General features: G+C 38.7%; 1 protein-coding gene across 1 annotated transcript in view; it reads left to right on the forward strand.

Annotated features, from left to right (window-relative positions):
• Positions 1-19446, forward strand: part of LSG1 (large 60S subunit nuclear export GTPase 1) — a 34606-nt gene extending 15160 nt beyond the window's left edge. The window contains exons 7-14 of the mRNA XM_012642248.1: positions 3330-3506; positions 7599-8015; positions 9136-9237; positions 9328-9471; positions 11904-12027; positions 14496-14575; positions 16312-16485; positions 18954-19446. Coding sequence (XP_012497702.1) covers positions 3330-3506; positions 7599-8015; positions 9136-9237; positions 9328-9471; positions 11904-12027; positions 14496-14575; positions 16312-16485; positions 18954-19133 — 1398 coding nt within the window. The 3' untranslated portion in view covers positions 19134-19446. The remainder of the gene's footprint in view (positions 1-3329; positions 3507-7598; positions 8016-9135; positions 9238-9327; positions 9472-11903; positions 12028-14495; positions 14576-16311; positions 16486-18953) is intronic.
• Positions 19447-19517: the final 71 nt, after the last annotated feature.

Raw genomic sequence — 19517 nt, forward strand, 5'->3', positions numbered from 1 at the left:
GGGAGGCAGATATTAAAGCTCGTCTCAGCAGACCTTTGTGGGGTCACCTAAATGCCAGACAAAGCACCAGGCACCAGAGGCACACAGATGAATGAGATGCAATCCTTGCACTCAGAGAACTCAATACCTAGTAAAAATGCACAGGGCAAAGTTTGTTACAGATAGAAAGGCAGTGGGCTGTGTTGTAGCAGAGGAAGGAGCAGTTGATAAGGATTGAGGGAAATCGAGGGGTAATTTTTTTAAATTGGGGTCTGAAAAAAATGATTTTGACAAAATTGAGATTTTCATTCTTTTTCATGTAACACTAAGAAAAATTCCTGATAGAAGTTGATGAATCAACTTTCTCTAATCTCATCTCTTCGGTGTGTAGTTAAAAGGTTTTTGTTTTCCTCAAAGAGCTTCTGAATTTTCAGGAACTCCATAAGTGAATCTTGGACTTGAAATGATGCTTTTTAACAAGGAACTTTCAAGCTGTATTTTTTTTTGAAATCCATAAAATGAACCTAGTAAGAACTTAGGAAACAGGATGCTTCAAGTAGGGTTCTCAGAGAAGAATGTGGTAACATTTAGCATTGTTGCTAAGAAAACGGGACTTGGATTAAACTTGTAAAAGTCACTTAAATTTCTTATTAGGGTGATGAAAATATCAATTTTTTTTAAAAATTTGCTTACTTCCCCCCCTTTTGCTTCCTGGGGGCAGAGAAAGGGCACTTGGGATGGGACATGGGAGGTCAGAGTGGCAAGGCAAATCTTGGGAAGCTTGGTGCCAATTACAGGCTCCACGCACAGTTTAACAGGAAGGTCCTTTTACACTTTCTATGCCCCTAAATTAGCAACAGATTTCCCCAGAATAAGCCTATACCTGTTGAAACTTCTAGTTTCAATTGGATTACAGTATTACTTGCTCATTTATTTTTATTATGTGATATTTCTCTTTTTTTATATATAAGAGAGAACATGTTTCTAACTCAAGGAATACAGTTATATCACATAGACGTGGATGTGAGTTACACAGAAATATTATTAATAACGTGACTACTGCTGCATCTTTTAACGGGAAATATTTATTGATGTGTTCTCCGCGGCAGATGTCTCCTGTTTGCTAACATGCTGGCTAAGCCATCTGCCCCTTTAATTCCAATAGCAATTATCAGAAAAGATTTGATGTATAACATGTCATTGAAATGCAGGAAACTGTGGAGGCACTGAGGGCGGAACACTGTACTCCAGTAAGATAAGGCACTCCCATTGTATTGCATAAACCTTCCTGCCACATGGTTGGCACTTTGCATCCTCAGTGCATGAAGCAAGCTGTCTTGAAGTGTCTTTTCTTACAGGTGTTTATAAGCTGATTGTTCTTTCTACATGTTTGGTGGGTAGACATGTTTGTGCACATTGTGGTTTTAGTTTATTAGGCTTTGTCCATGTTTTGCAATCATTTTTACATTTACTGGTAAATGTTCAGTTCGAAAGTGAAATATTACCTTAAAGGAGGAAATACTGAAACCAGCTTAATTAAAGAACTGAAAAACAATTAGTCAAAAATTAGCAAATCTGTGAGTTCCTTTACATCACAAGATTATGCTGAAATTTTAACTATTCTGAAAGAAAATACACTTTTAATAGTCAGTAGCTCTGCTCTAAATGATAGCCTTGATTCCTTGATTCCAGCTGTGACTGCCTTCCAGTGGCAGTCTTCTTAGCCACAGAGGCTGAAGGAAGGGGGAGGCTCCTCCCAGGGAAGTCAGTTTTTTTCCTTGCAATGCTGGGTTTCTGTTGTCCCCACTACTTTTGTGAGGGATTTGAGAGGCTTGCCATCACTGCAGAAAGTTTTCTTACTGCTACATTTTCTTATATGTAATAGAAGAAATTGGACTTGTCATTCCTGCTTCAGTGTGGCAACTTAAGTTGATATTTTGCTGTTTTGTATTTTTGCCATTTAAACACATTCTTGCAACCAGTGGATGATTGTTTGCTAAGTGTATGCTTTCTTCCTTGTCATTCCTGGGCTTAAATAAGATACTGGCTTCAGTGGCAGCTGTCAGCAAGTGATTTATTAGTTTTCTTTTGAGGCCTTAACATGAGTACAGATTAGGGACTGAATATTTAGTAGACTTCACCTTGGAGGGAAGTATTTGTGATACTCTTTATCTCTCCAGGAGAGTTTAATGGAAGTTATAGCTATGAAACATCATCTGAGCCCCTCTAGGCCTCAGAAGAACAGTGGAATGTTACAGTTAAGAGCATGATTTCTGGTCTAGACTGCTTGGTTCCCATCTGGCCCTGTTACTTACTAGCTGGTGACCTTAGGCAAGTTAGTGAACTGCTCTAAGCCTCAGTTTCCTCGTATATAAACTGGGGATAATAGTACCTTAAAAAATTAATATATGTCAAATGCTTAATACATGGCATATGTTTGCTACTCTTGCCATTATCATGTGGTCAGTGATCTGTTTCACTTCACAATGTTTGGACTATCTTATGTTTGTTTTTCAGTGATATTGTGGTCCAGATAGTAGATGCTAGAAATCCACTCCTATTTAGATGTGAGGATTTGGTAAGTAAAGTTTGACACAATTGAAACATAAGTCCTTTGTGTAGCAATGAGAGGACAGCATCACTTGTAGCAATAATTGTAGGCAAGCTTTCTTTACTCTCTGCTAGCTTTGTTTTATTAGGCCTCCCTCTCTCCCAAGGTCAGGGGCTTGCATAATGCCACTGTTTAGACAGATGTTTTCTCTTCTCAAACAATTGTTTCCATCTGCAGGAAGACACAAACATATGAGCTTTCAAGCTTTAGTTTAGAAGTCACTTTGTTAATAGATGTTTGCCAGTTTCCCGTATTTCAAGAGACACCAGTTGAAATAATAGCATTTTATTTATTTTAGCATGTTCCTAGTCACTTCACTTCTTAATTCATCCCATTAAGTTCTCTCTTCTCACACTTTAGTTATTACTCCCTGTGGTATTTCACAAGTGAACTAAATTTATAAAACACCACAGGGGACAATAAGGTGTAAGGATCACATGAAGTAATGCAGTACAGACTTTGAGTTAATGAAACACTGCACACATGTGAGGTATTCATATTTCTGTTTGAGGACCATAGTACAGATTATTTTTAAATCCACTGGTGAATAACAAAAATCTTAATGGTGAAACTTCAAAGCTTACAAAGATTAGTAGAATACACCATGATTAAAAATCTTTAACTTCAGAAATGGTTTAAAACTGGGGGCAGTAAAAACTTCTATTGAAATCTTTAATATAATAAGCTTAATTTTTTACTTGTTTGAAGAGACCTTTCTAAATGCCTTCGTCTTGCTTAGGAATGTTATGTGAAAGAAATTGATGCCAATAAGGAGAACGTTATTCTGATCAACAAGGCAGACTTATTGACTGCTGAGCAGCGGAGTGCCTGGGCCACATACTTTGAAAAAGAAGATGTGAAGGTTATTTTCTGGTCAGCCTTGGCTGGAGCCATTAAACTGAATGGTGACTCGAAGGTACCCCAGAGCATGTTTTCAGGTCGGGTTTCAGGGAGGAGGATTTTGATTTCTGATTAATGTGCTTTATGTTTTGTTTTTTCTTAGTGAAGATTTGTGGAAATTTTTTTTCCTATGTGCTGTGATATTAAAGCAACCTATAAAAAAGTGAATCACACGGCTACTTTCTCTGAGTTGCTAAATAGTCAGACATCCCCAATGTTGCACACTGATATTAGCTATAATTTTTAAATTTCTAAAAAAATTTTAGGCAGGAAGTTGTATAGGAAGTTCCACAATGACCTTGTAATTACTTTTAAGAGAAGTCAGAACAAAAGGGTACAACTAGAGGATGTAGTATTATAACTTCTCAGTACTTGATCAGAATCTCTTTTGACTTTGTTTTGAAAACAAAGAAACTAAATCCTAAATTTAGGTACACCGCATTATTTTCTTTATCCTTTAACCCAAATTTTACAAAAATAGTTTGGGCTTTATTTTTATTTTATAATAAAATAATACATATGAAAAGAAACTAGTAATAGAATCTTAGAGCTGGAAGAGACTTAGAAGTAATATCTTTTTCCCTGTCCTCCTTTTCTCCAGTCTCTATTTATCAAACATCTATTTTTGATTATTGACTATTTAGCATGTGTTGAACTAGGTTCAGTGAATACAACACCCTCCCCTCAGTGAGCTCACAATTTAATGAGCTCTAACCTCTAACTCTGTGAAGGAATTCCTTCCTCCATCTCCCTGTCAAACAGTTACATTATTTCTCTGTGACTCTTTTAAATGACAGGGTTCTCGAGACCAGGGAATTCATTCATTTAGAAAGTTCTTCCATTCAGTGAAGCTAAGTCAGCCTCCCTAACCTTTGATCTGAGGACTCACCTTTTGTTCCCTTAGTTCTCTCTTCTGCAGACTGTACATTTTCTGCTTTTGTATTCTTTAAAGACACCATCTCTAGGGCACTCCTCCTGTGTGCCTGTCCGCTTGTGTCAGGATTACAGTTAAAATTGGCTGTGCCTAATTGAATATGTTATTCCAGGTAGTATTTGCCTAGGGCATATACAGAGGGACTCATATTTCTTGTGATCAGGATAGTCCCATTAATTTGGAGTTTCTACCAATTCGTCCATTTGAGGACCTATGTTATACTCTTGGCTCATTGAACCTGTGAGCAACCCAATCCCTCAAATAGACTTATTAAGCAGATGTCATCCAATGTTTACATGTGGGAAAAGTTTTTTGTTCTGTTCTACCTAAACTTAGGATAGCACTGTTTCTCTTAAATATTATGTTAATGGTTTAGGACCAAGGTAGAGTTCGTTTTTGAGTGTGCAGTTTGCTTTTCTCCCCTTCTAACTTTGAATCATCTGTAGATTTTGTGTGTTTACCCTTCTATATATTCTTTCAAGTCACTGATACATTTTTAAACGGGATAGGACCAAGGATAATTCTCTACCAGGTACCACTGTTCTAAACACCTAACATATTTTATTCATTTAATCTTCTCAGCAATAAGTACAGATACTTATTATCCTTAGGCAGTCTGGCTTCATAGTTTGCCCTCTTAAACCATTATTTCTGTTGTTTCAAATCTGTCCAGGGAGTCTGTGTCTTGCTGAAAAATGTCAGGAAAAATTGGTATGATTTCATGAGCATGCTTGGCAACTCAAGTAAAAACCTGGCTTATAAGGGAATCAAAAAACAGGAAGAACTTTTTATGATAAACTATTTTTAGGGCTCACGGGCTAACTTGGGGAATTGTTTTAATATCAATCTCTGGATTAACTATATAGCTTATGGAAGATATTCCTTCTTCTTTTTTAAAAGTTTGATATCATTTGCTTCTCCCAGGTCTTCTGAAATGTCTACTATTCTCCCTGCTTTCTCAGGTTATGATATCATATTTATAACCATATCTGTATGGTTTTATAGTTACCACCCATGAGTGGTAAATGATTTTTACCTTTCTTTCCAAAGGAAATCTTTCATTGGTAAATAATTTCCACATATGGAGTTGAGTTTTGCTGTTCCAAACACACAGGGGTCTGTGCTTTGCCTTATTAAAGGCAATTATAAAAGAATACATACATACATACATATAATTGCCTTATTAAAGGCAGTTATAAAAGAATACATACATTTGGGTACCAAACATGACCTTATTTAAAATAGCTTGATATTTATTGTTTTCTTTTCAATCAGAGTTTGGTTCTTCTGCAGTTTAGCTTTTGAAAAACTGTGACATTTTTCTGAGTTGAGTAGCTTTGTTTTCCCTTAGTTATCTTTAAATTGCACCGTGTTCCCCAAAAGATTGGCTTTTTTCCTTCTTTCTTTTAAATTTTTTTTTAAGAGACAGGGGTCTTGGCTGGGCGTGGTGGCTCACGCCTGTAATCCTAGCACTCTGGGAGGCTGAGGCGGGTGGATCGTTTGAGCTCAGGAGTTCGAGACCAGCCTGAGCAAGAACAAGACCCCGTCTCTACCAAAAATAGAAAGAAATTAGCTAGACACCTAAAAATATATATAGAAAAAATTAACTGGGCATGGTGGCACATGCCTGTACTCCCAGCTACTCGGGAGGATGAGGCAGTAGGATCTCTTGAGCCCAGGAGTTTGAGGTTGCTGTGAGCTAGACTGATGCCACAGGACTCTAGCCCAGGCAACAGAGTGAGACTCTGTCTCAAAAAAAAAAAAAAGAGACAGGGGTCTTGCTATGCTGCACAGCCTGGACTCAAACTCCTGGGCCCAAGCACTCCTCCCACCTCAGCCACCTGATAGCTGGGATTACAGGGGTGCACCACCATGCCCGGCTCTTTTAATTTTTAACTGCAATGTCCTTTTGTTGTCTTTAGGAATTTTCTGAAGGTGAACTGCTTCTAGCCATAGTTTTTTTCCCATCCAAGTACTAACCAGGCCCAACCCTGCTTGGCTTCCAATATAGATAAGATCAGGCACATTCAGGGTGCTATGGCAGTAGTCTACACCCATGGTTTGTCTACTGCACAATCATGTTCCATTCACGTTCTTGCTTTTATGCTTCTTTCATATTTTAAAATGATTTAAAAGCATTCACGGTGAGGACACCCTGACTTCTTTACATTCATTGCTCATTTATCATAGAAAGTTCTTCCTGTTTTTTGATTCTCTTATAAGCCAGGTTTTTACTTGAGTTGCCAAGCATGCTCATGAAATCATACCAATTTTTCCTGACATTTTGTTTTTATCTCTGCTTTTCTAAAATTTCGAATACATGTTTGGCTGAATTCATTGTGTCTCCTTCTGTTGATCACGGTAATGCTAATTTATTTGTAGATGATACAAGGTTTGTGTCACTTTGAAATCCCAACAGATTCACCCTTGTTGATAAGAATTAGCAATACTGTAAATTGCCTTATTTCTGCTTTGTTGTCTGTAGAGATTCAGGAGGATTAACACACCCATGAGTGGTAAATGATTTTTACCTTTCTCTTTCCAAAGAAAATCTTTCATTGGTAAATAATTTCCACATTTGGAGTTGAGTTTTGCTGTTCCAAACACACAGGCGTCTGTGCTCCGTGATGCTTTGCCTTATTAAAGGCAATTTTAAAAGAATAGCAATTTTTGAAAACATGCAAACCACTGTCTTTAAAAATGCAAATGTAAAATAAAGTACAAATTACAAATTACATCCTTCTTGCTTTGTGCAGAGAATGCTCAATGTTATTAATGAGAAATGCTTTGCTTTATTCTGCAGCCCATTGCAAAATAATATACTGCCAAAGAGTTCAGCTTAACATGGACTTTTCCCCTTGCTTTCTTTAAAGAGTATTTTAAATTAACAAAGTAATACATGTTATTTATACAGAATTAAAATATACAGAAATATATAAAGTAAAAGGTGAAGGTCTGCTGCTTGTCCCCTCCCACACAGCACCATTGTTGGTTTGTCTGTCCTTGCTCCAAAAGGCTTGCACTGTGTCCTCCCTGTGTTCACCTTTTCTAGTCTCCATCAGAACTTTGCTTGTCCTCTGTTCATCAAAGCCAACTCACTGAGTATTTTGACCAGAGTATAAAGTGCAGTTGTTACACACTTCTGAGCTTTTTTGGTTTCTGTTATTTCATTAGGAACAAGTAAATGGAGATGATGGAGAAGGCAGCACAACTGAGTTTGAAAATTCCAGTTTCGATGAGTCCGAAATTCCAGACAGTGAGACCGAACGTCTCCAGGGCAGGGATTCTCTCTCACTTAGTGAAGATTCCACTACAGATGAAGACGACACTGAGTATGAGGACTGTCAGGAGGAGGAGGAGGAAGATTGGCAGACGTGTTCAGAAGAAGACGGTATCCATGAGGAAGAGGCCTGTGGCCAGGACTGGAAGGAAAGCTGTGCTGCAGATTCTGAGGCTCAAGGCAGGAAAGCCCCAGAGAAGAGGCAGATACACAATTTTAGCCACTTAGTGTCAAAGCAGGAATTACTGGAGCTCTTTAGGCAGCTACACACTGGGAAGAAGGTGAAAGATGGGCAACTTACTGTTGGACTGGTAAGGTGAAATGCATGATAAAATTGTTACCACACAAGGGTCTTTATTCCCTCCTTCGGCAGCTACATAATGACCCCAGAAAACAGTCAGGCTTCTGCCATCATAGGGAACAGTATTGCCCTCTTGTTGCCCATTGGCATCTTGGGATCAGGCAGGGCCTAACTCAAAAGAATGAACTTCCTCAAGGCTTATATCGTTTACATAACTGTTCACATTAAACATATTCTCCAGTCTCCTTCCAGTTCAGCTTTTCTTACCATGTGAATTACCAAGAGAGACAAGAATGAGAGAGCTTTTAATGTTGTCTCCAGACTTCTGGTCCAGCGTTCTTTTGGTATCCTGTGATCTTTGCCAACTTATACTATAAATGTTCCAGATGCATATTAGGAAGAATCCCAACATCTTGGGGCCAGGCAAAATATGACAGATGCTTTAGTTGTATAAACGCTAAACAGCAAATAGGGAAAAGGAGATCACATCCCTAACTATATACACCCTAATTCCAAAAGTGGATATGGAAGTACCCAAACCCCAAGAGGATACAGCATGGCTCCAGGTGGCCACATCCTTAGCTAAGGAAATGTGAGATGTTGGAGAAAGGATTTATTATAAAGATCTTCCATCTAGGAGAACAAAACAGTGGAGGAAAGGAAATTATGGCAAGTTGGAATAGGTTTTACTCACTTTACAAACATTTATTGGTCATGTGCCACATGCTGCGTATTCTGCTGAGCCCTAAGTAAAAAGTTATTGAAAATTAAAAACAGTTGTATGTTGTGATTATTAAAATGTCCACTCAGCTTCAGCCAGTGTGGAAGACTGTAGATGGGGCAGTGAAGGAGGCAGGGACAAGGGGGTGAGGTTTACTGTAGCATCTGCCGCTAACAGCAGAACCTATAAAAACAAAATGCACATAGCTTGACCATTCATCGCTGTGTCTGAATTAATATACCCACACCACAGGAGAAAAAAAAGATGTCTGTCAAGAGACAAAGCATCTATTTCAAATAATCTGAAATAACCAGATGCTTATGCTAATGTTGCTACCATTTATGTAGTATCTTAGGGTCTTTGATAGATGTACCATTTGTCTATTTGGTAACTTCTGAATCTCTTCTAGGTGGGCTACCCTAATGTTGGTAAGAGTTCAACAATCAACACCATCATGGGCAACAAGAAAGTATCTGTATCTGCCACCCCTGGTCACACCAAGCATTTCCAGGTATTTCTACAGTTCTTTTCCACTCACACACAGCTTTTCTTTCCCTTCATCTGCTGTATGCCCAGTATAAACATCTTACTTGTCTTTCAGACTCTCTATGTGGAGCCTGGCCTCTGCTTGTGTGACTGCCCAGGCCTAGTGATGCCATCTTTTGTGTCTACGAAGGCAGAAATGACTTGCAACGGAATCCTCCCAATTGACCAAATGAGAGATCACATCCCACCTGTATCACTAATATCCTTTCTGCTTCAGAAACACTCTGGTTGTTACATGTATATTAGGGCTTCATGTTTGTTTTGGACATTTGAGGGATTCAGGTTTTATATCTTAAGAATGGAGAATCTAAAATACTAGTGATCTGCACAAGTTTATACAATGAGATAGCATCAGAACTCAGAATTAGAACCTCATCTCCTGATTTTTCAGCAGTGTAGCCTGGTATAAATGGAAGAGCCCAGGCTTTGGATGCTCAGCCCCAAGGTGGAGATCGATTTAACACTGCCATTTGACTATTTGAGTGACCTTGGAAAACTTGCTTAACCTTCCAAATACTTTGCTTTTCTATAAAATGAGGAAGATATCATCTATATCTTAGTTGATTGTGAGTACTCAATCATTACGGCTAACATTTATTGAATGCTTGCTGTGTGCTCTTCTAAACACTTACTAAGTGGTATTTCATTTAGTCCTCAACCCTTGAGGTGGGTACTGGTGCTATTCCCATTTCCTTGAGAAAACTGAGGCACAAAAAGTTAAAATGTTTGCCTAAGATCTCACCAGTAGTAAGTGGTAGATTAGGAACTCTGTTACCTCTCAGCAGCATAATGAGTTAACTTATGTGAAGCATTTAGGATCACTATTACACAGGCATGAAAAAAGTACTCAAAGTTAGATCTGCTAAGAACTGTGCAAGGTCTTAAAATTTTACCCTACTTACAAGCTAACAGGCTTGTCTGTTACTGTTTTGTGGATGCTGGCAGAAGAGAGGCATCCACTCAGTGAGCCTGTGGCACACTAATCTGTTAGCTTTCAAGTAGAGTAAAATTCTAGACCTTGCACAGTCCTTGACAAGATCCTTCATGATTACATTTAAGACCACAACTTTTTGTTTGCCCCAGTTTGTTTTCCCATTCTGTAAGAAATGAGTAAGAATTAGTTTCTCTCTAGGATAAATTAAAAATAGTAGATCACTGAAATGGAATAGTCTACAGTTGTACAAAATGTACATATAGCAACCATGGTAAATCTCAAAACAGTATACATATATATATAGTACGATACTATATATATAATAATATATATATTTTTTTTCAAAAATTTTTTTGTAAGAATTTTGCAAAAATTTTCATCTCACAAAATACTTTGTATTCATAGATACGTATGTACCTAAAAGTATGAAAAGTGGACTGCAAGATGCACCACAAACTGCTTAACTCTGGATGGGGGAAGAGGCTACTATAATGTGTTGTGGGTTTTTTTGGTAGAGACCAGATTTCACTATTGCCCAGGCTGGTTTCAAATTCCTGGTCTCAACCATCCTTCTGCGTTGGCCTCCCAAAGTGGTAGGATTAAAGGCATAAGCCACCGTGCCCAACCTACTATAATGTTTTAAAAGCTTAGATTTTTAAAATTTAAATTATTTGAAATATTGTTAATTCTTTGTAGTTGGAAACACAAATGTTATACTCGTCTGTATTTTTTAAGTTCCTCTGTAAATGAATAATCAGACACATATTGAGCGTTTACTACAAGCTGCGTTAGGTTAAGTGCTGTGGAGGATACAGGCATAAATAGGAGGTGGATCCTGCCCTTTAAGGAGATCAGTCTGTGGCGGATATGAGGCATGTACAGGAATAACTGCGGTTTAAGGTAGAATATTGTTAGTGGTTTAAGGAAAGTATAGATAAATCGTGGGGGATTAGACACAGGAGGAAAAATAATCTTGTGTAACTATAGACATTAGACACAGACGCTGTGCTGTATCTCTAAATGAGGATTATCTCACAGATTTACAGTTTATTCACAATCTTTTCAGGATAAAAATGTGTCATCTTTAAGGTCTGTTACAGATATTTTAATATTATTTTAAAAGAATGCATTTGGAATGGCCATTGGTACATAAAGCTTTGTTTATGGACAAAAACAACTGTGTCTTCTAAAATTACTGAATAGTCTTTTAAAATTGCTGAATAACTACTCATTTGGAGAAGAGAAAGGGTGTTTGCCATATAAGCAGTAAAATACCATGTTCTTACAGGCATGTGTCAGATGCCATGGGGAAGAGGGTGTTGGTTCAAGAGAATGGATTCCTTGGCCGGGCGCGGTGGCTCACGCCTGTAATCCTAGCACTCTGGGAGGCCGAGGCGGGCAGGTTGTTTGAGCTCAGGAGTTGGAGACCAGCCTGAGCAAGAGCGAGACCCCGTCTCTACTAAAAATAGAAAGAAATTAATCAGACAACTAAAAATATATAGAAAAAAATTAGCCAGGCATGGTGGCGCATGCATATAGTCCCAGCTACTCGGGAGGCTGAGGCAGGAGGATTGCTTGAGCCCAGGAGTTTGAGGTTGCTGTGAGCTAGGATGACACCCCAGCACTTGCCAGGGCAACAGAGTGAGACTCTGTCTCAAAAAAAAAAAAAAAAAGAATGGATTCCTTAACAAGCTTATGTTTGCCAGAATATTCCAAGACATGTTTTAGAAGCTACCTATGGCATTAATATCATAAAGCCTAGAGAGGACGAAGATCCCCATCGACCTCCAACGTCAGAAGAACTGTTGACGGCTTATGGATGTGAGTCTTGATTTATTTTAAAACATGAACAAAGATATCTCCAAAGATACAAATTTAGGATTTTTCTTTAGCATTTTTCACATTATCTTCCAGGGTTGATATTTTTGTTGTCTCTGCTGGCCCTACCTACAGAGTAGCCTAAAGCAAAAGCCCTTAGGCCTTTTGCTTCTTTGGTGGTACCCAAGTGCAGGCACAGGAGTCCTGATCTGAAGCCGTGTTGGCTTTTTCTAGAGTCTTCTCCCAGACAGAGAAGAAAAGGGATGTTTGGGGAAAAAATGAATATACTTATCAGAGTGGGAGAGGAAAGTTACTAGGGGAGCATCAGAAGGCATCTCCCCCAGAGATTGGGACAGGGCAGAACTTGGTTAGGATAGGGGCATAAAGCATCCGCCTTCCCCTTTCATCAGCCCCTTATAAGCTTTATTTGACATTAAAGTGAACCCATAGCTCTCCCACCTCCATGTTTTACCCCAGCTCTACATGGGAAGCTATCATTTCCTACTTAAATGTAAACTTTAAAGGTGGTCTGGAGAATCTGTGTCTACCTAAGAAATAGCAATGTTAGAAACATTTCTGTGCCTATGTGGCTTGTCTTTAAAGGGATTGTCACTGGCTGGGAAGGAATAAGTTATTTGAGTATTTACTGACAGAGAAAGGTAATTTGATATGAACCACACTTAAATCAGACCTTGAACTTAGAGACTTTAAAGAGAATAAATACTAACCACTGTAAGACTACTGTAATTACAGAGTCATAGAACAAGAAGAGACCTTAAAGATCACCCACCTTCTAGCACCCCTTTTTAAGACAAGTAATCTGAACTCAGAGCATGGAGACGACTTGCCCAAGGTGAGGTGGCATAGCCTGGATGAGACCTCGCTCCACGCTGCTAGCCTGAAAGACAAGGAAAGGTGGACTTCCACCAAACTTTCAATTTGATTTGACTTCCAGATAAAACTGAAAATTATATGAGTCTTTGAAGATTTTTTTATCTAATGGTACCTGATAAAATCAGAGTGAGGAAAAGGCCAGTTTATAAAAACAGATGACTACTCATATACGGTTTCTAAAATCACTATCTGCAGGTCCATACAGAATATAGTCTCTGGAAGTAAATTTTAAAAGACATTGCCAAATTACTTTAGTTTTACATTGTATTTCTTTAAATACTAATGAAATTGAGCATCTTTCCATGTGTGTTGGCCATTTATATTTCTTCTGAGAATCACCTTTTTCTATACATTGTTTCTGTCTTAATGATTTGTAGGAATTATTTGTTATGTATGGTACACATGTTTTTCCCAATGTTTGTTTATGGTTTCTTTGGCCCTATAGAAGTTGACAATTTTAATAGACTATTTTTCTCTTTTTGGCTTGACAGGATTTGGTATTTGATTTATAAAGTCCTTCCTTATCCCAAAAAGATAAAACCATCTTCCTGTAATATTCTTTTTTAACTTTTAGATTTTTAATCTACCTAAATTTATGTTTATGTATTATGTGAATTAAGATTCTCTGTCTTACTGGGGAAAATGTAGGTGTGTCATTAATGAAGAAAACTTGCTCTGGTGTTGCTAATAATGACAACATAGCATTCTTCTACAGGTAGCCTCCATGAGTAAATGTTTAAAATGAAGGGATAGGCCAGGTGCAGTGGTGCGTGCCTGTAGTCCCAGCTACTCAGGAGACTGAGGCAGGAAGATCACTTGAGCTCAGGAGTTTGAGGCTGCAGTGCACTGTGGTCACACCTGTGAATACACACTGCACTCCAGCCTGGGCAACACAGGGAGACTCCATCTCTTAAAAAAGAAAAAAGAAAACAAAACTGAAGGGGTGGAAGAAATAACTGGAGTAGAGAGAATTTGAATGTTTCCTTCATAGTGTGGTGCTAGGTGGTTGTTAGAATATCAGATATAACTATAGAGTCTATTCTCCTAGATTATCAAATGCTTTTAATGCTAAAGAAAATATATTCTACAATGATAATTTTTAAAAAGTAGGAGTAGCCGGGCGCGGTGGCTCACGCCTGTAATCCTAGCTCTCTGGGAGGCCAAGGCGGGCGGATTGTTTGAGCTCAGGAGTTCGAAACCAGCCTGAGCAAGAGCGAGACCCTGTCTCTACTAAAATTAGAAAGAAATTAATCGGAAAACTAAAAATATATAGAAAAAATTAGCCGGGCATGGTGGCGCATGCCTGTAGTCCCAGCTACTCGGGAGGCTGAGGCAGGAGGATCGCTTGAGCCCAGGAGTTTGAGGTTGCTGTGAGCTAGGCTGATGCCACGGCACTCTAGCCCGGGCAACACAGTAAGACTCTGTCTCAAAAAAAAAAAAAAGAAAAGAAAAAAAAGTAGGAGTAAGAATGCAATTAGTGTAGTAATAGACTAAATGACTAAATGTACATCACCTCAGTTGTCTTTGTTGTGATATTCTGTCTTCTGTGGTTTTGCAAAATTCATTTCTCTTCACAGATATGCGAGGATTCATGACAGCACACGGGCAGCCAGACCAACCTCGATCTGCACGCTATATTCTAAAGGATTACGTCAATGTGAGTGAACCCTGCTTCTTTTGTTTTTTTTTTGAGACAGAGTCTCACTCTTTTTGCCCAGGCTAGAGTGAGTGCCCTGGCGTCAGCCTAGCTCACAGCAACCTCAAACTCCTGGGCTCAAGCAATCCTTCTGCCTCAGCCTCCCGAGTAGCTGGGACTACAGGCATGCGCCACCATGCCCGGCTAATTTTTTTTTTTCTATATATTTTTAGTTGTCCGATTAATTTCTTTCTATTTTTTTTTTTTTTTTAGTAGAGACAGGGTCTCGCTGTTGCTTAGGCTGGTCTCGAACTCCTGAGCTCAAACAACCCGCCCGCCTCGGCCTCCCAGAGTGCTAGGATTACAGCCGTGAGCCACCGCGCCCGGCCTGAACCCTGCTTCTTACTGCTCTCAAATAAGCAGGTCATTTTCCACATGCTGTGTTCTTAGATAAGTTATAAGTTATAACTTACAACTGAAGTTATAAGGAAGATATTTAGTTAAGTTATAAGGAAGATATTTTTTCATTGAGATTGTGTTATAACTGGGGTTGTGTTTTTGATCTAGGGTAGTTAACATCGTATGAATTATACAAGTGACTAATAACATACGAAAGGAAAAATGAAGATTTCTGAACGTATTTTGAGTGAAAATTATCAGTTTATGCATCTGGTTTTTCGATTTCCTACAGCTCTTTGCTTGTTTCAATTGCAATTATTGTCGCAGTCTTCCTTGTAGTATAGCTGTGTACATCCCTCCCTGTCTCTGTACTTATCTTGTGACAATAATAATAGCTAACATCTCTTCAAAGGTAACTCTGCTAGGAATAGTTCTGTTTTACAAGTGTTACCTAAGTAAAAATACATAACAAATCTGTGAGGTTATTCTCCTATTACAAATAAGAAGGTGCTATTTTGAGTTTTTGTTATCAGTAAGATGGGAGTTAACAGTGCCTGTCTCATGAGATCATTATGGGAAATAAATGAAACACTAAGCTCAGTGCTGGACACATAATGAGCCCCCAATAATTGTTATATATTGAGTTTAACTCTTTCTACAAATAAGCATTACAGGGCCCTGGTAATAACTAATTGTGAGGATTTTGCTTCTCTTCTCAAACCACATTAGTGGATCTCTTGTAGCATAGAACTACAAATGGGCAGCCATATGGTCTTGCCTTCAGTTTGGGAAGAAAGTAGTTAATACTATTGGTATAGATAAGTCATTTATTAATTTACCATTTACTTAATTGTGGAGGATGCAAAGATGAGTTAAATATTGAGCTTTTAGAGCATTTATGGTGGAAAGAGGCAAATTTGTACCCAGTGAGCAACTGCAACTCACACATAGGAATCTGGGAACTATCTTAATTCAGTATTCTAGCCCAATATCCCCGTTAGTACAGTCATAACTGTCCAGTTGTGTCCTGGGTTTTGTTTGGAAAATATTTACCATAAGTATAATCATATAAATGTATTGAAGAATACTTTAGTTTTAATGCAAACAAGGTTAAAAAGCACAGAGAAGACAGCGATTTCATTCTAGCCTGGGGGCCATGGGAAGAGCTAGGTCTCTAGAACACTTTCATCATTGGTGTGTTGGAGTAAGGACTCTTCAGTTGCAGTAGATCAAAACCCAACTCAGCTAGCTTAGTCAAAAAGCAGAGCTCCATCAGAGTGTGACTGGTTGGAGATACCTCCTCTGAGGACGCAGGCGGTACTTAGGATGCACTGTTATCATTCGTGTTGTCTTTGTAGGGTAAGCTGCTGTACTGTCATCCTCCTCCTGGAAGAGATCCTGTGACCTTTCAGTACCAACACCAGCGACTGCTAGAGAACAAAACAAATGGTGATGGAATAAAAATGCAGCCAGCTGGAAATAAAAAAGCAAAGCAGATTGAAAATGTAGTTGACAAAACTTTTTTCCATCAAGTAAGTTTTAAATTTTTTCTTTAACTCCTGATCCAACACACCTTTTTAATGGCTTTATTGAGATATCATTCACATACCATAAACAAATTTTAATCACCCCCAAAAGCAGCCCATACTCATTAGCCTATTCCTCTCTTCCCACAACCCTGCCAACCACTGATCTACTTCCTCTCTTTATAGATTTGTCTATTCTGGACATTTCATATCAGTGGAATTATTTACTATATTGTCTTTTATCGCTATGTTATTTCACTTAGCATAATATCTTCGAGATGCATCCATGTTGTAGCATGTGTCAGTACTTCTTTCCTTTTTATTACCAAATCACATTTCATTGTGTAGATACACCACAATTTGTTTATCCGTTTATCAGCTGATGGACATTTGGGTTGTTTCTACCTTTTGGCTGTTATGACTAATGCTGCTGTGAACATTTGTGTATAGATTTTTGTGTGGGCGTGGGTTTTCAATTCTCTTGTGTATATAGCTAGGAGTGGGGTTCCTGGGTCATATTATAGCTCCATATTTAACATTTGAGGTGCTGCCAGACTTTCCAAAAGTGACTATACCATTTTACATTCCCACCAACAGTGTATAAGCTTTCCAATTTCTCCACATCCTTGTCAACATTTATTATTTTCTGCCTTTTTTTATTTTAGTCATCCTAATACATGTGAAATGGTATCTCATTATGGTTTTGACTTGTATTTCCCTAATGACTAATGATGTTCAGCATATTTTCTTTGGAGAAGTGTCTATTATTATTGCGTTGTAAGAGTTCTTTTTATATTCTGGATACAAGTCCCTTGCCAGATTTATGATTTGCAAATATTTTCACCCATTTTGTCAGTTGTCTTTTCTCTGAGCCAACACATTTAGTGATAGAAAGTGCTAAAGAAACAGATTTCATAAATGTCTTCTGCACTTTTAAAATATTAATAACTTTACTTGCTTATATCACAGCTATAATTTGTATGCAGCATTTTAAAGGACAAATTTATGTGCAGGAAAGTTAAATTATACACTTGTATCTAATATACTTTAAAAATGTTTTTAACTGACTACTATAGCCAAAAAAAGGAAGTGGCAGTGGGGAGGGGGGGGATGTCAACTGTATCCAGAGGAGGTTTCAGTGTTTATCTGGTGCTTTATCTGTGTGCATCACATGATGAGCCGGGAACACAGGCCAAGCAAATGTTATTATCCCCATTTAGACCACTGAGGATATTAGGGACTAAATGACTTAGCCAAGGGCACTTGTGGGTTTTTGTGTGGGCTAGAGTGCTGTGGTGTCAGCCTAGCTCACAGCAACCTCAAACTCCTGGGCTCAAGTGATCCTCCTGCCTTAGCCACCTGAGTAGCTGGGACTACAGGTGCACACCACCATGCCTAACTAATTTTTCTATTTTTTATTAGCGATGGGGTCTCGCCTTGCTCAGACTGGTCTCAAACTGCTGACCTCAAGGGATCCTCCCGCCTCGGCCTCCCAGAGTGCTAGGATTACAGGCATGAGCAACCACACCCCGGCCAAGGGCACTTGTTTTAAATTACAAAGCTAGGATAGACCTTAGATATTTGTGGCTCCTAGTTTGAATTGTTTCCAAGTCTGTGCCAGTATTTGGAAGAAAATTTACCAATATGCAGAAAGATTGCAAGTTCTTTCTTGGGCCTACAGCTGTCATACAGGACAGTTTAATTTGAATTTGTGTAATGTTTATAAAAAATTTCTAAAGGCAATATACAAGAAAGCTGAAAACCTATCATTAACTATAGTATAACTCATGTATCTAACCTTTAACCTCTAGAGTAATATTTTACTGTTATAAGAAGATTGTAGGATGTAACTTTATATTTGCAAATCATATTGGATTAAATTTATTTTGCTAAGTAAACTTAAAATCTGTTTAGCGTCAGTTTCTAATTTGGATGAGGCAGGTTGAGTTTTGATATTAAGACGAGATTATGGGTCTAGTTATAGACAGTTACAGATGGCATTTGAAGCTAAGGGACTAAACAAAGTTGACAAGGGAATAAGGAGGGAAAAGAGATAAACTAAAAACGGAAAGCTAGGGAGAGAAAGAGGACCAGTGAAAGAGGTGGAAATCCACTGAGTGATTTACTACTGCTGTTTATCTTGAAGTGGTCCATAAACAACACCATTCATAATCCCTTAAAGCTGCGGTCCCCAACCCCTGGGCTATAGACCGATAACCAGTCTGTGGTCTGTTAGGAACTGGGCCACAGAGCTCTGCCACCCACCCCTGTCCATGGGAAAATTGTCCTCCATGAAACTTAGGAACCAGTGGGCTGCATAGCAGGTGAGTGGCGGTCTAGCAAGCGAAGCTTCATCTGTATTTACAGCCGCTCCCCATCACTTGCATCACTGCCTGAGTTCTGAAAAGGTTAGGGACCGCTGCCTTAAAGGATAGCCTGTTGATCTCTCAAAGATGTTTTCTCTTATTTCCTAGGAGAATGTGAGAGCTTTGACCAAAGGAGTCCAGGCTGTGATGGGTTACAAGCCTGGGAGTGGCATGGTGACTGCAGCTACTGGGAGTTCTGAGACCGTGGCTGGGAAGCCCTGGAAAAAACATGGCAACAGAAATAAAAAAGAGAAAAGTCGTAGACTCTACAAGCACCTGGATATGTGAACTTGGGCTGCAACAGAAATGGCATCTGCACTGTGCAGATGGAAAATAACTGAAGCTGTTTGTGCCTGTGGAACTTTCCAAGACACTGGCACTCTAGAACGGACCCTGCTCTCATAGAGCACAGCCGCACCCAACAGTCTTGATGTCAAGGCTGAGGGGCTCAGGAAACACCAACTCTGACTAAAAGTAGTCATCTCGGAGCCCCAGAAAACTCCTATAGAAGGATGAATTGAAGGGAATGAATGATGTGTTTGTTTGTGTAAACATATTCACAAATGCATACTAATTTGTAAGTAATTTGTAAGTCGGGAATTTTTTGAAAAGATAATAAAATTAAGTTGCCATTAACAGATGTTTTATTGGTTTAAGTAGATAAACTGTCAT

This window comes from Propithecus coquereli, unplaced genomic scaffold (genome assembly GCF_000956105.1).
Source record: "Propithecus coquereli isolate 6110/MARCELLA unplaced genomic scaffold, Pcoq_1.0 Scaffold10, whole genome shotgun sequence".
Classification (NCBI taxonomy): domain Eukaryota; kingdom Metazoa; phylum Chordata; class Mammalia; order Primates; family Indriidae; genus Propithecus; species Propithecus coquereli.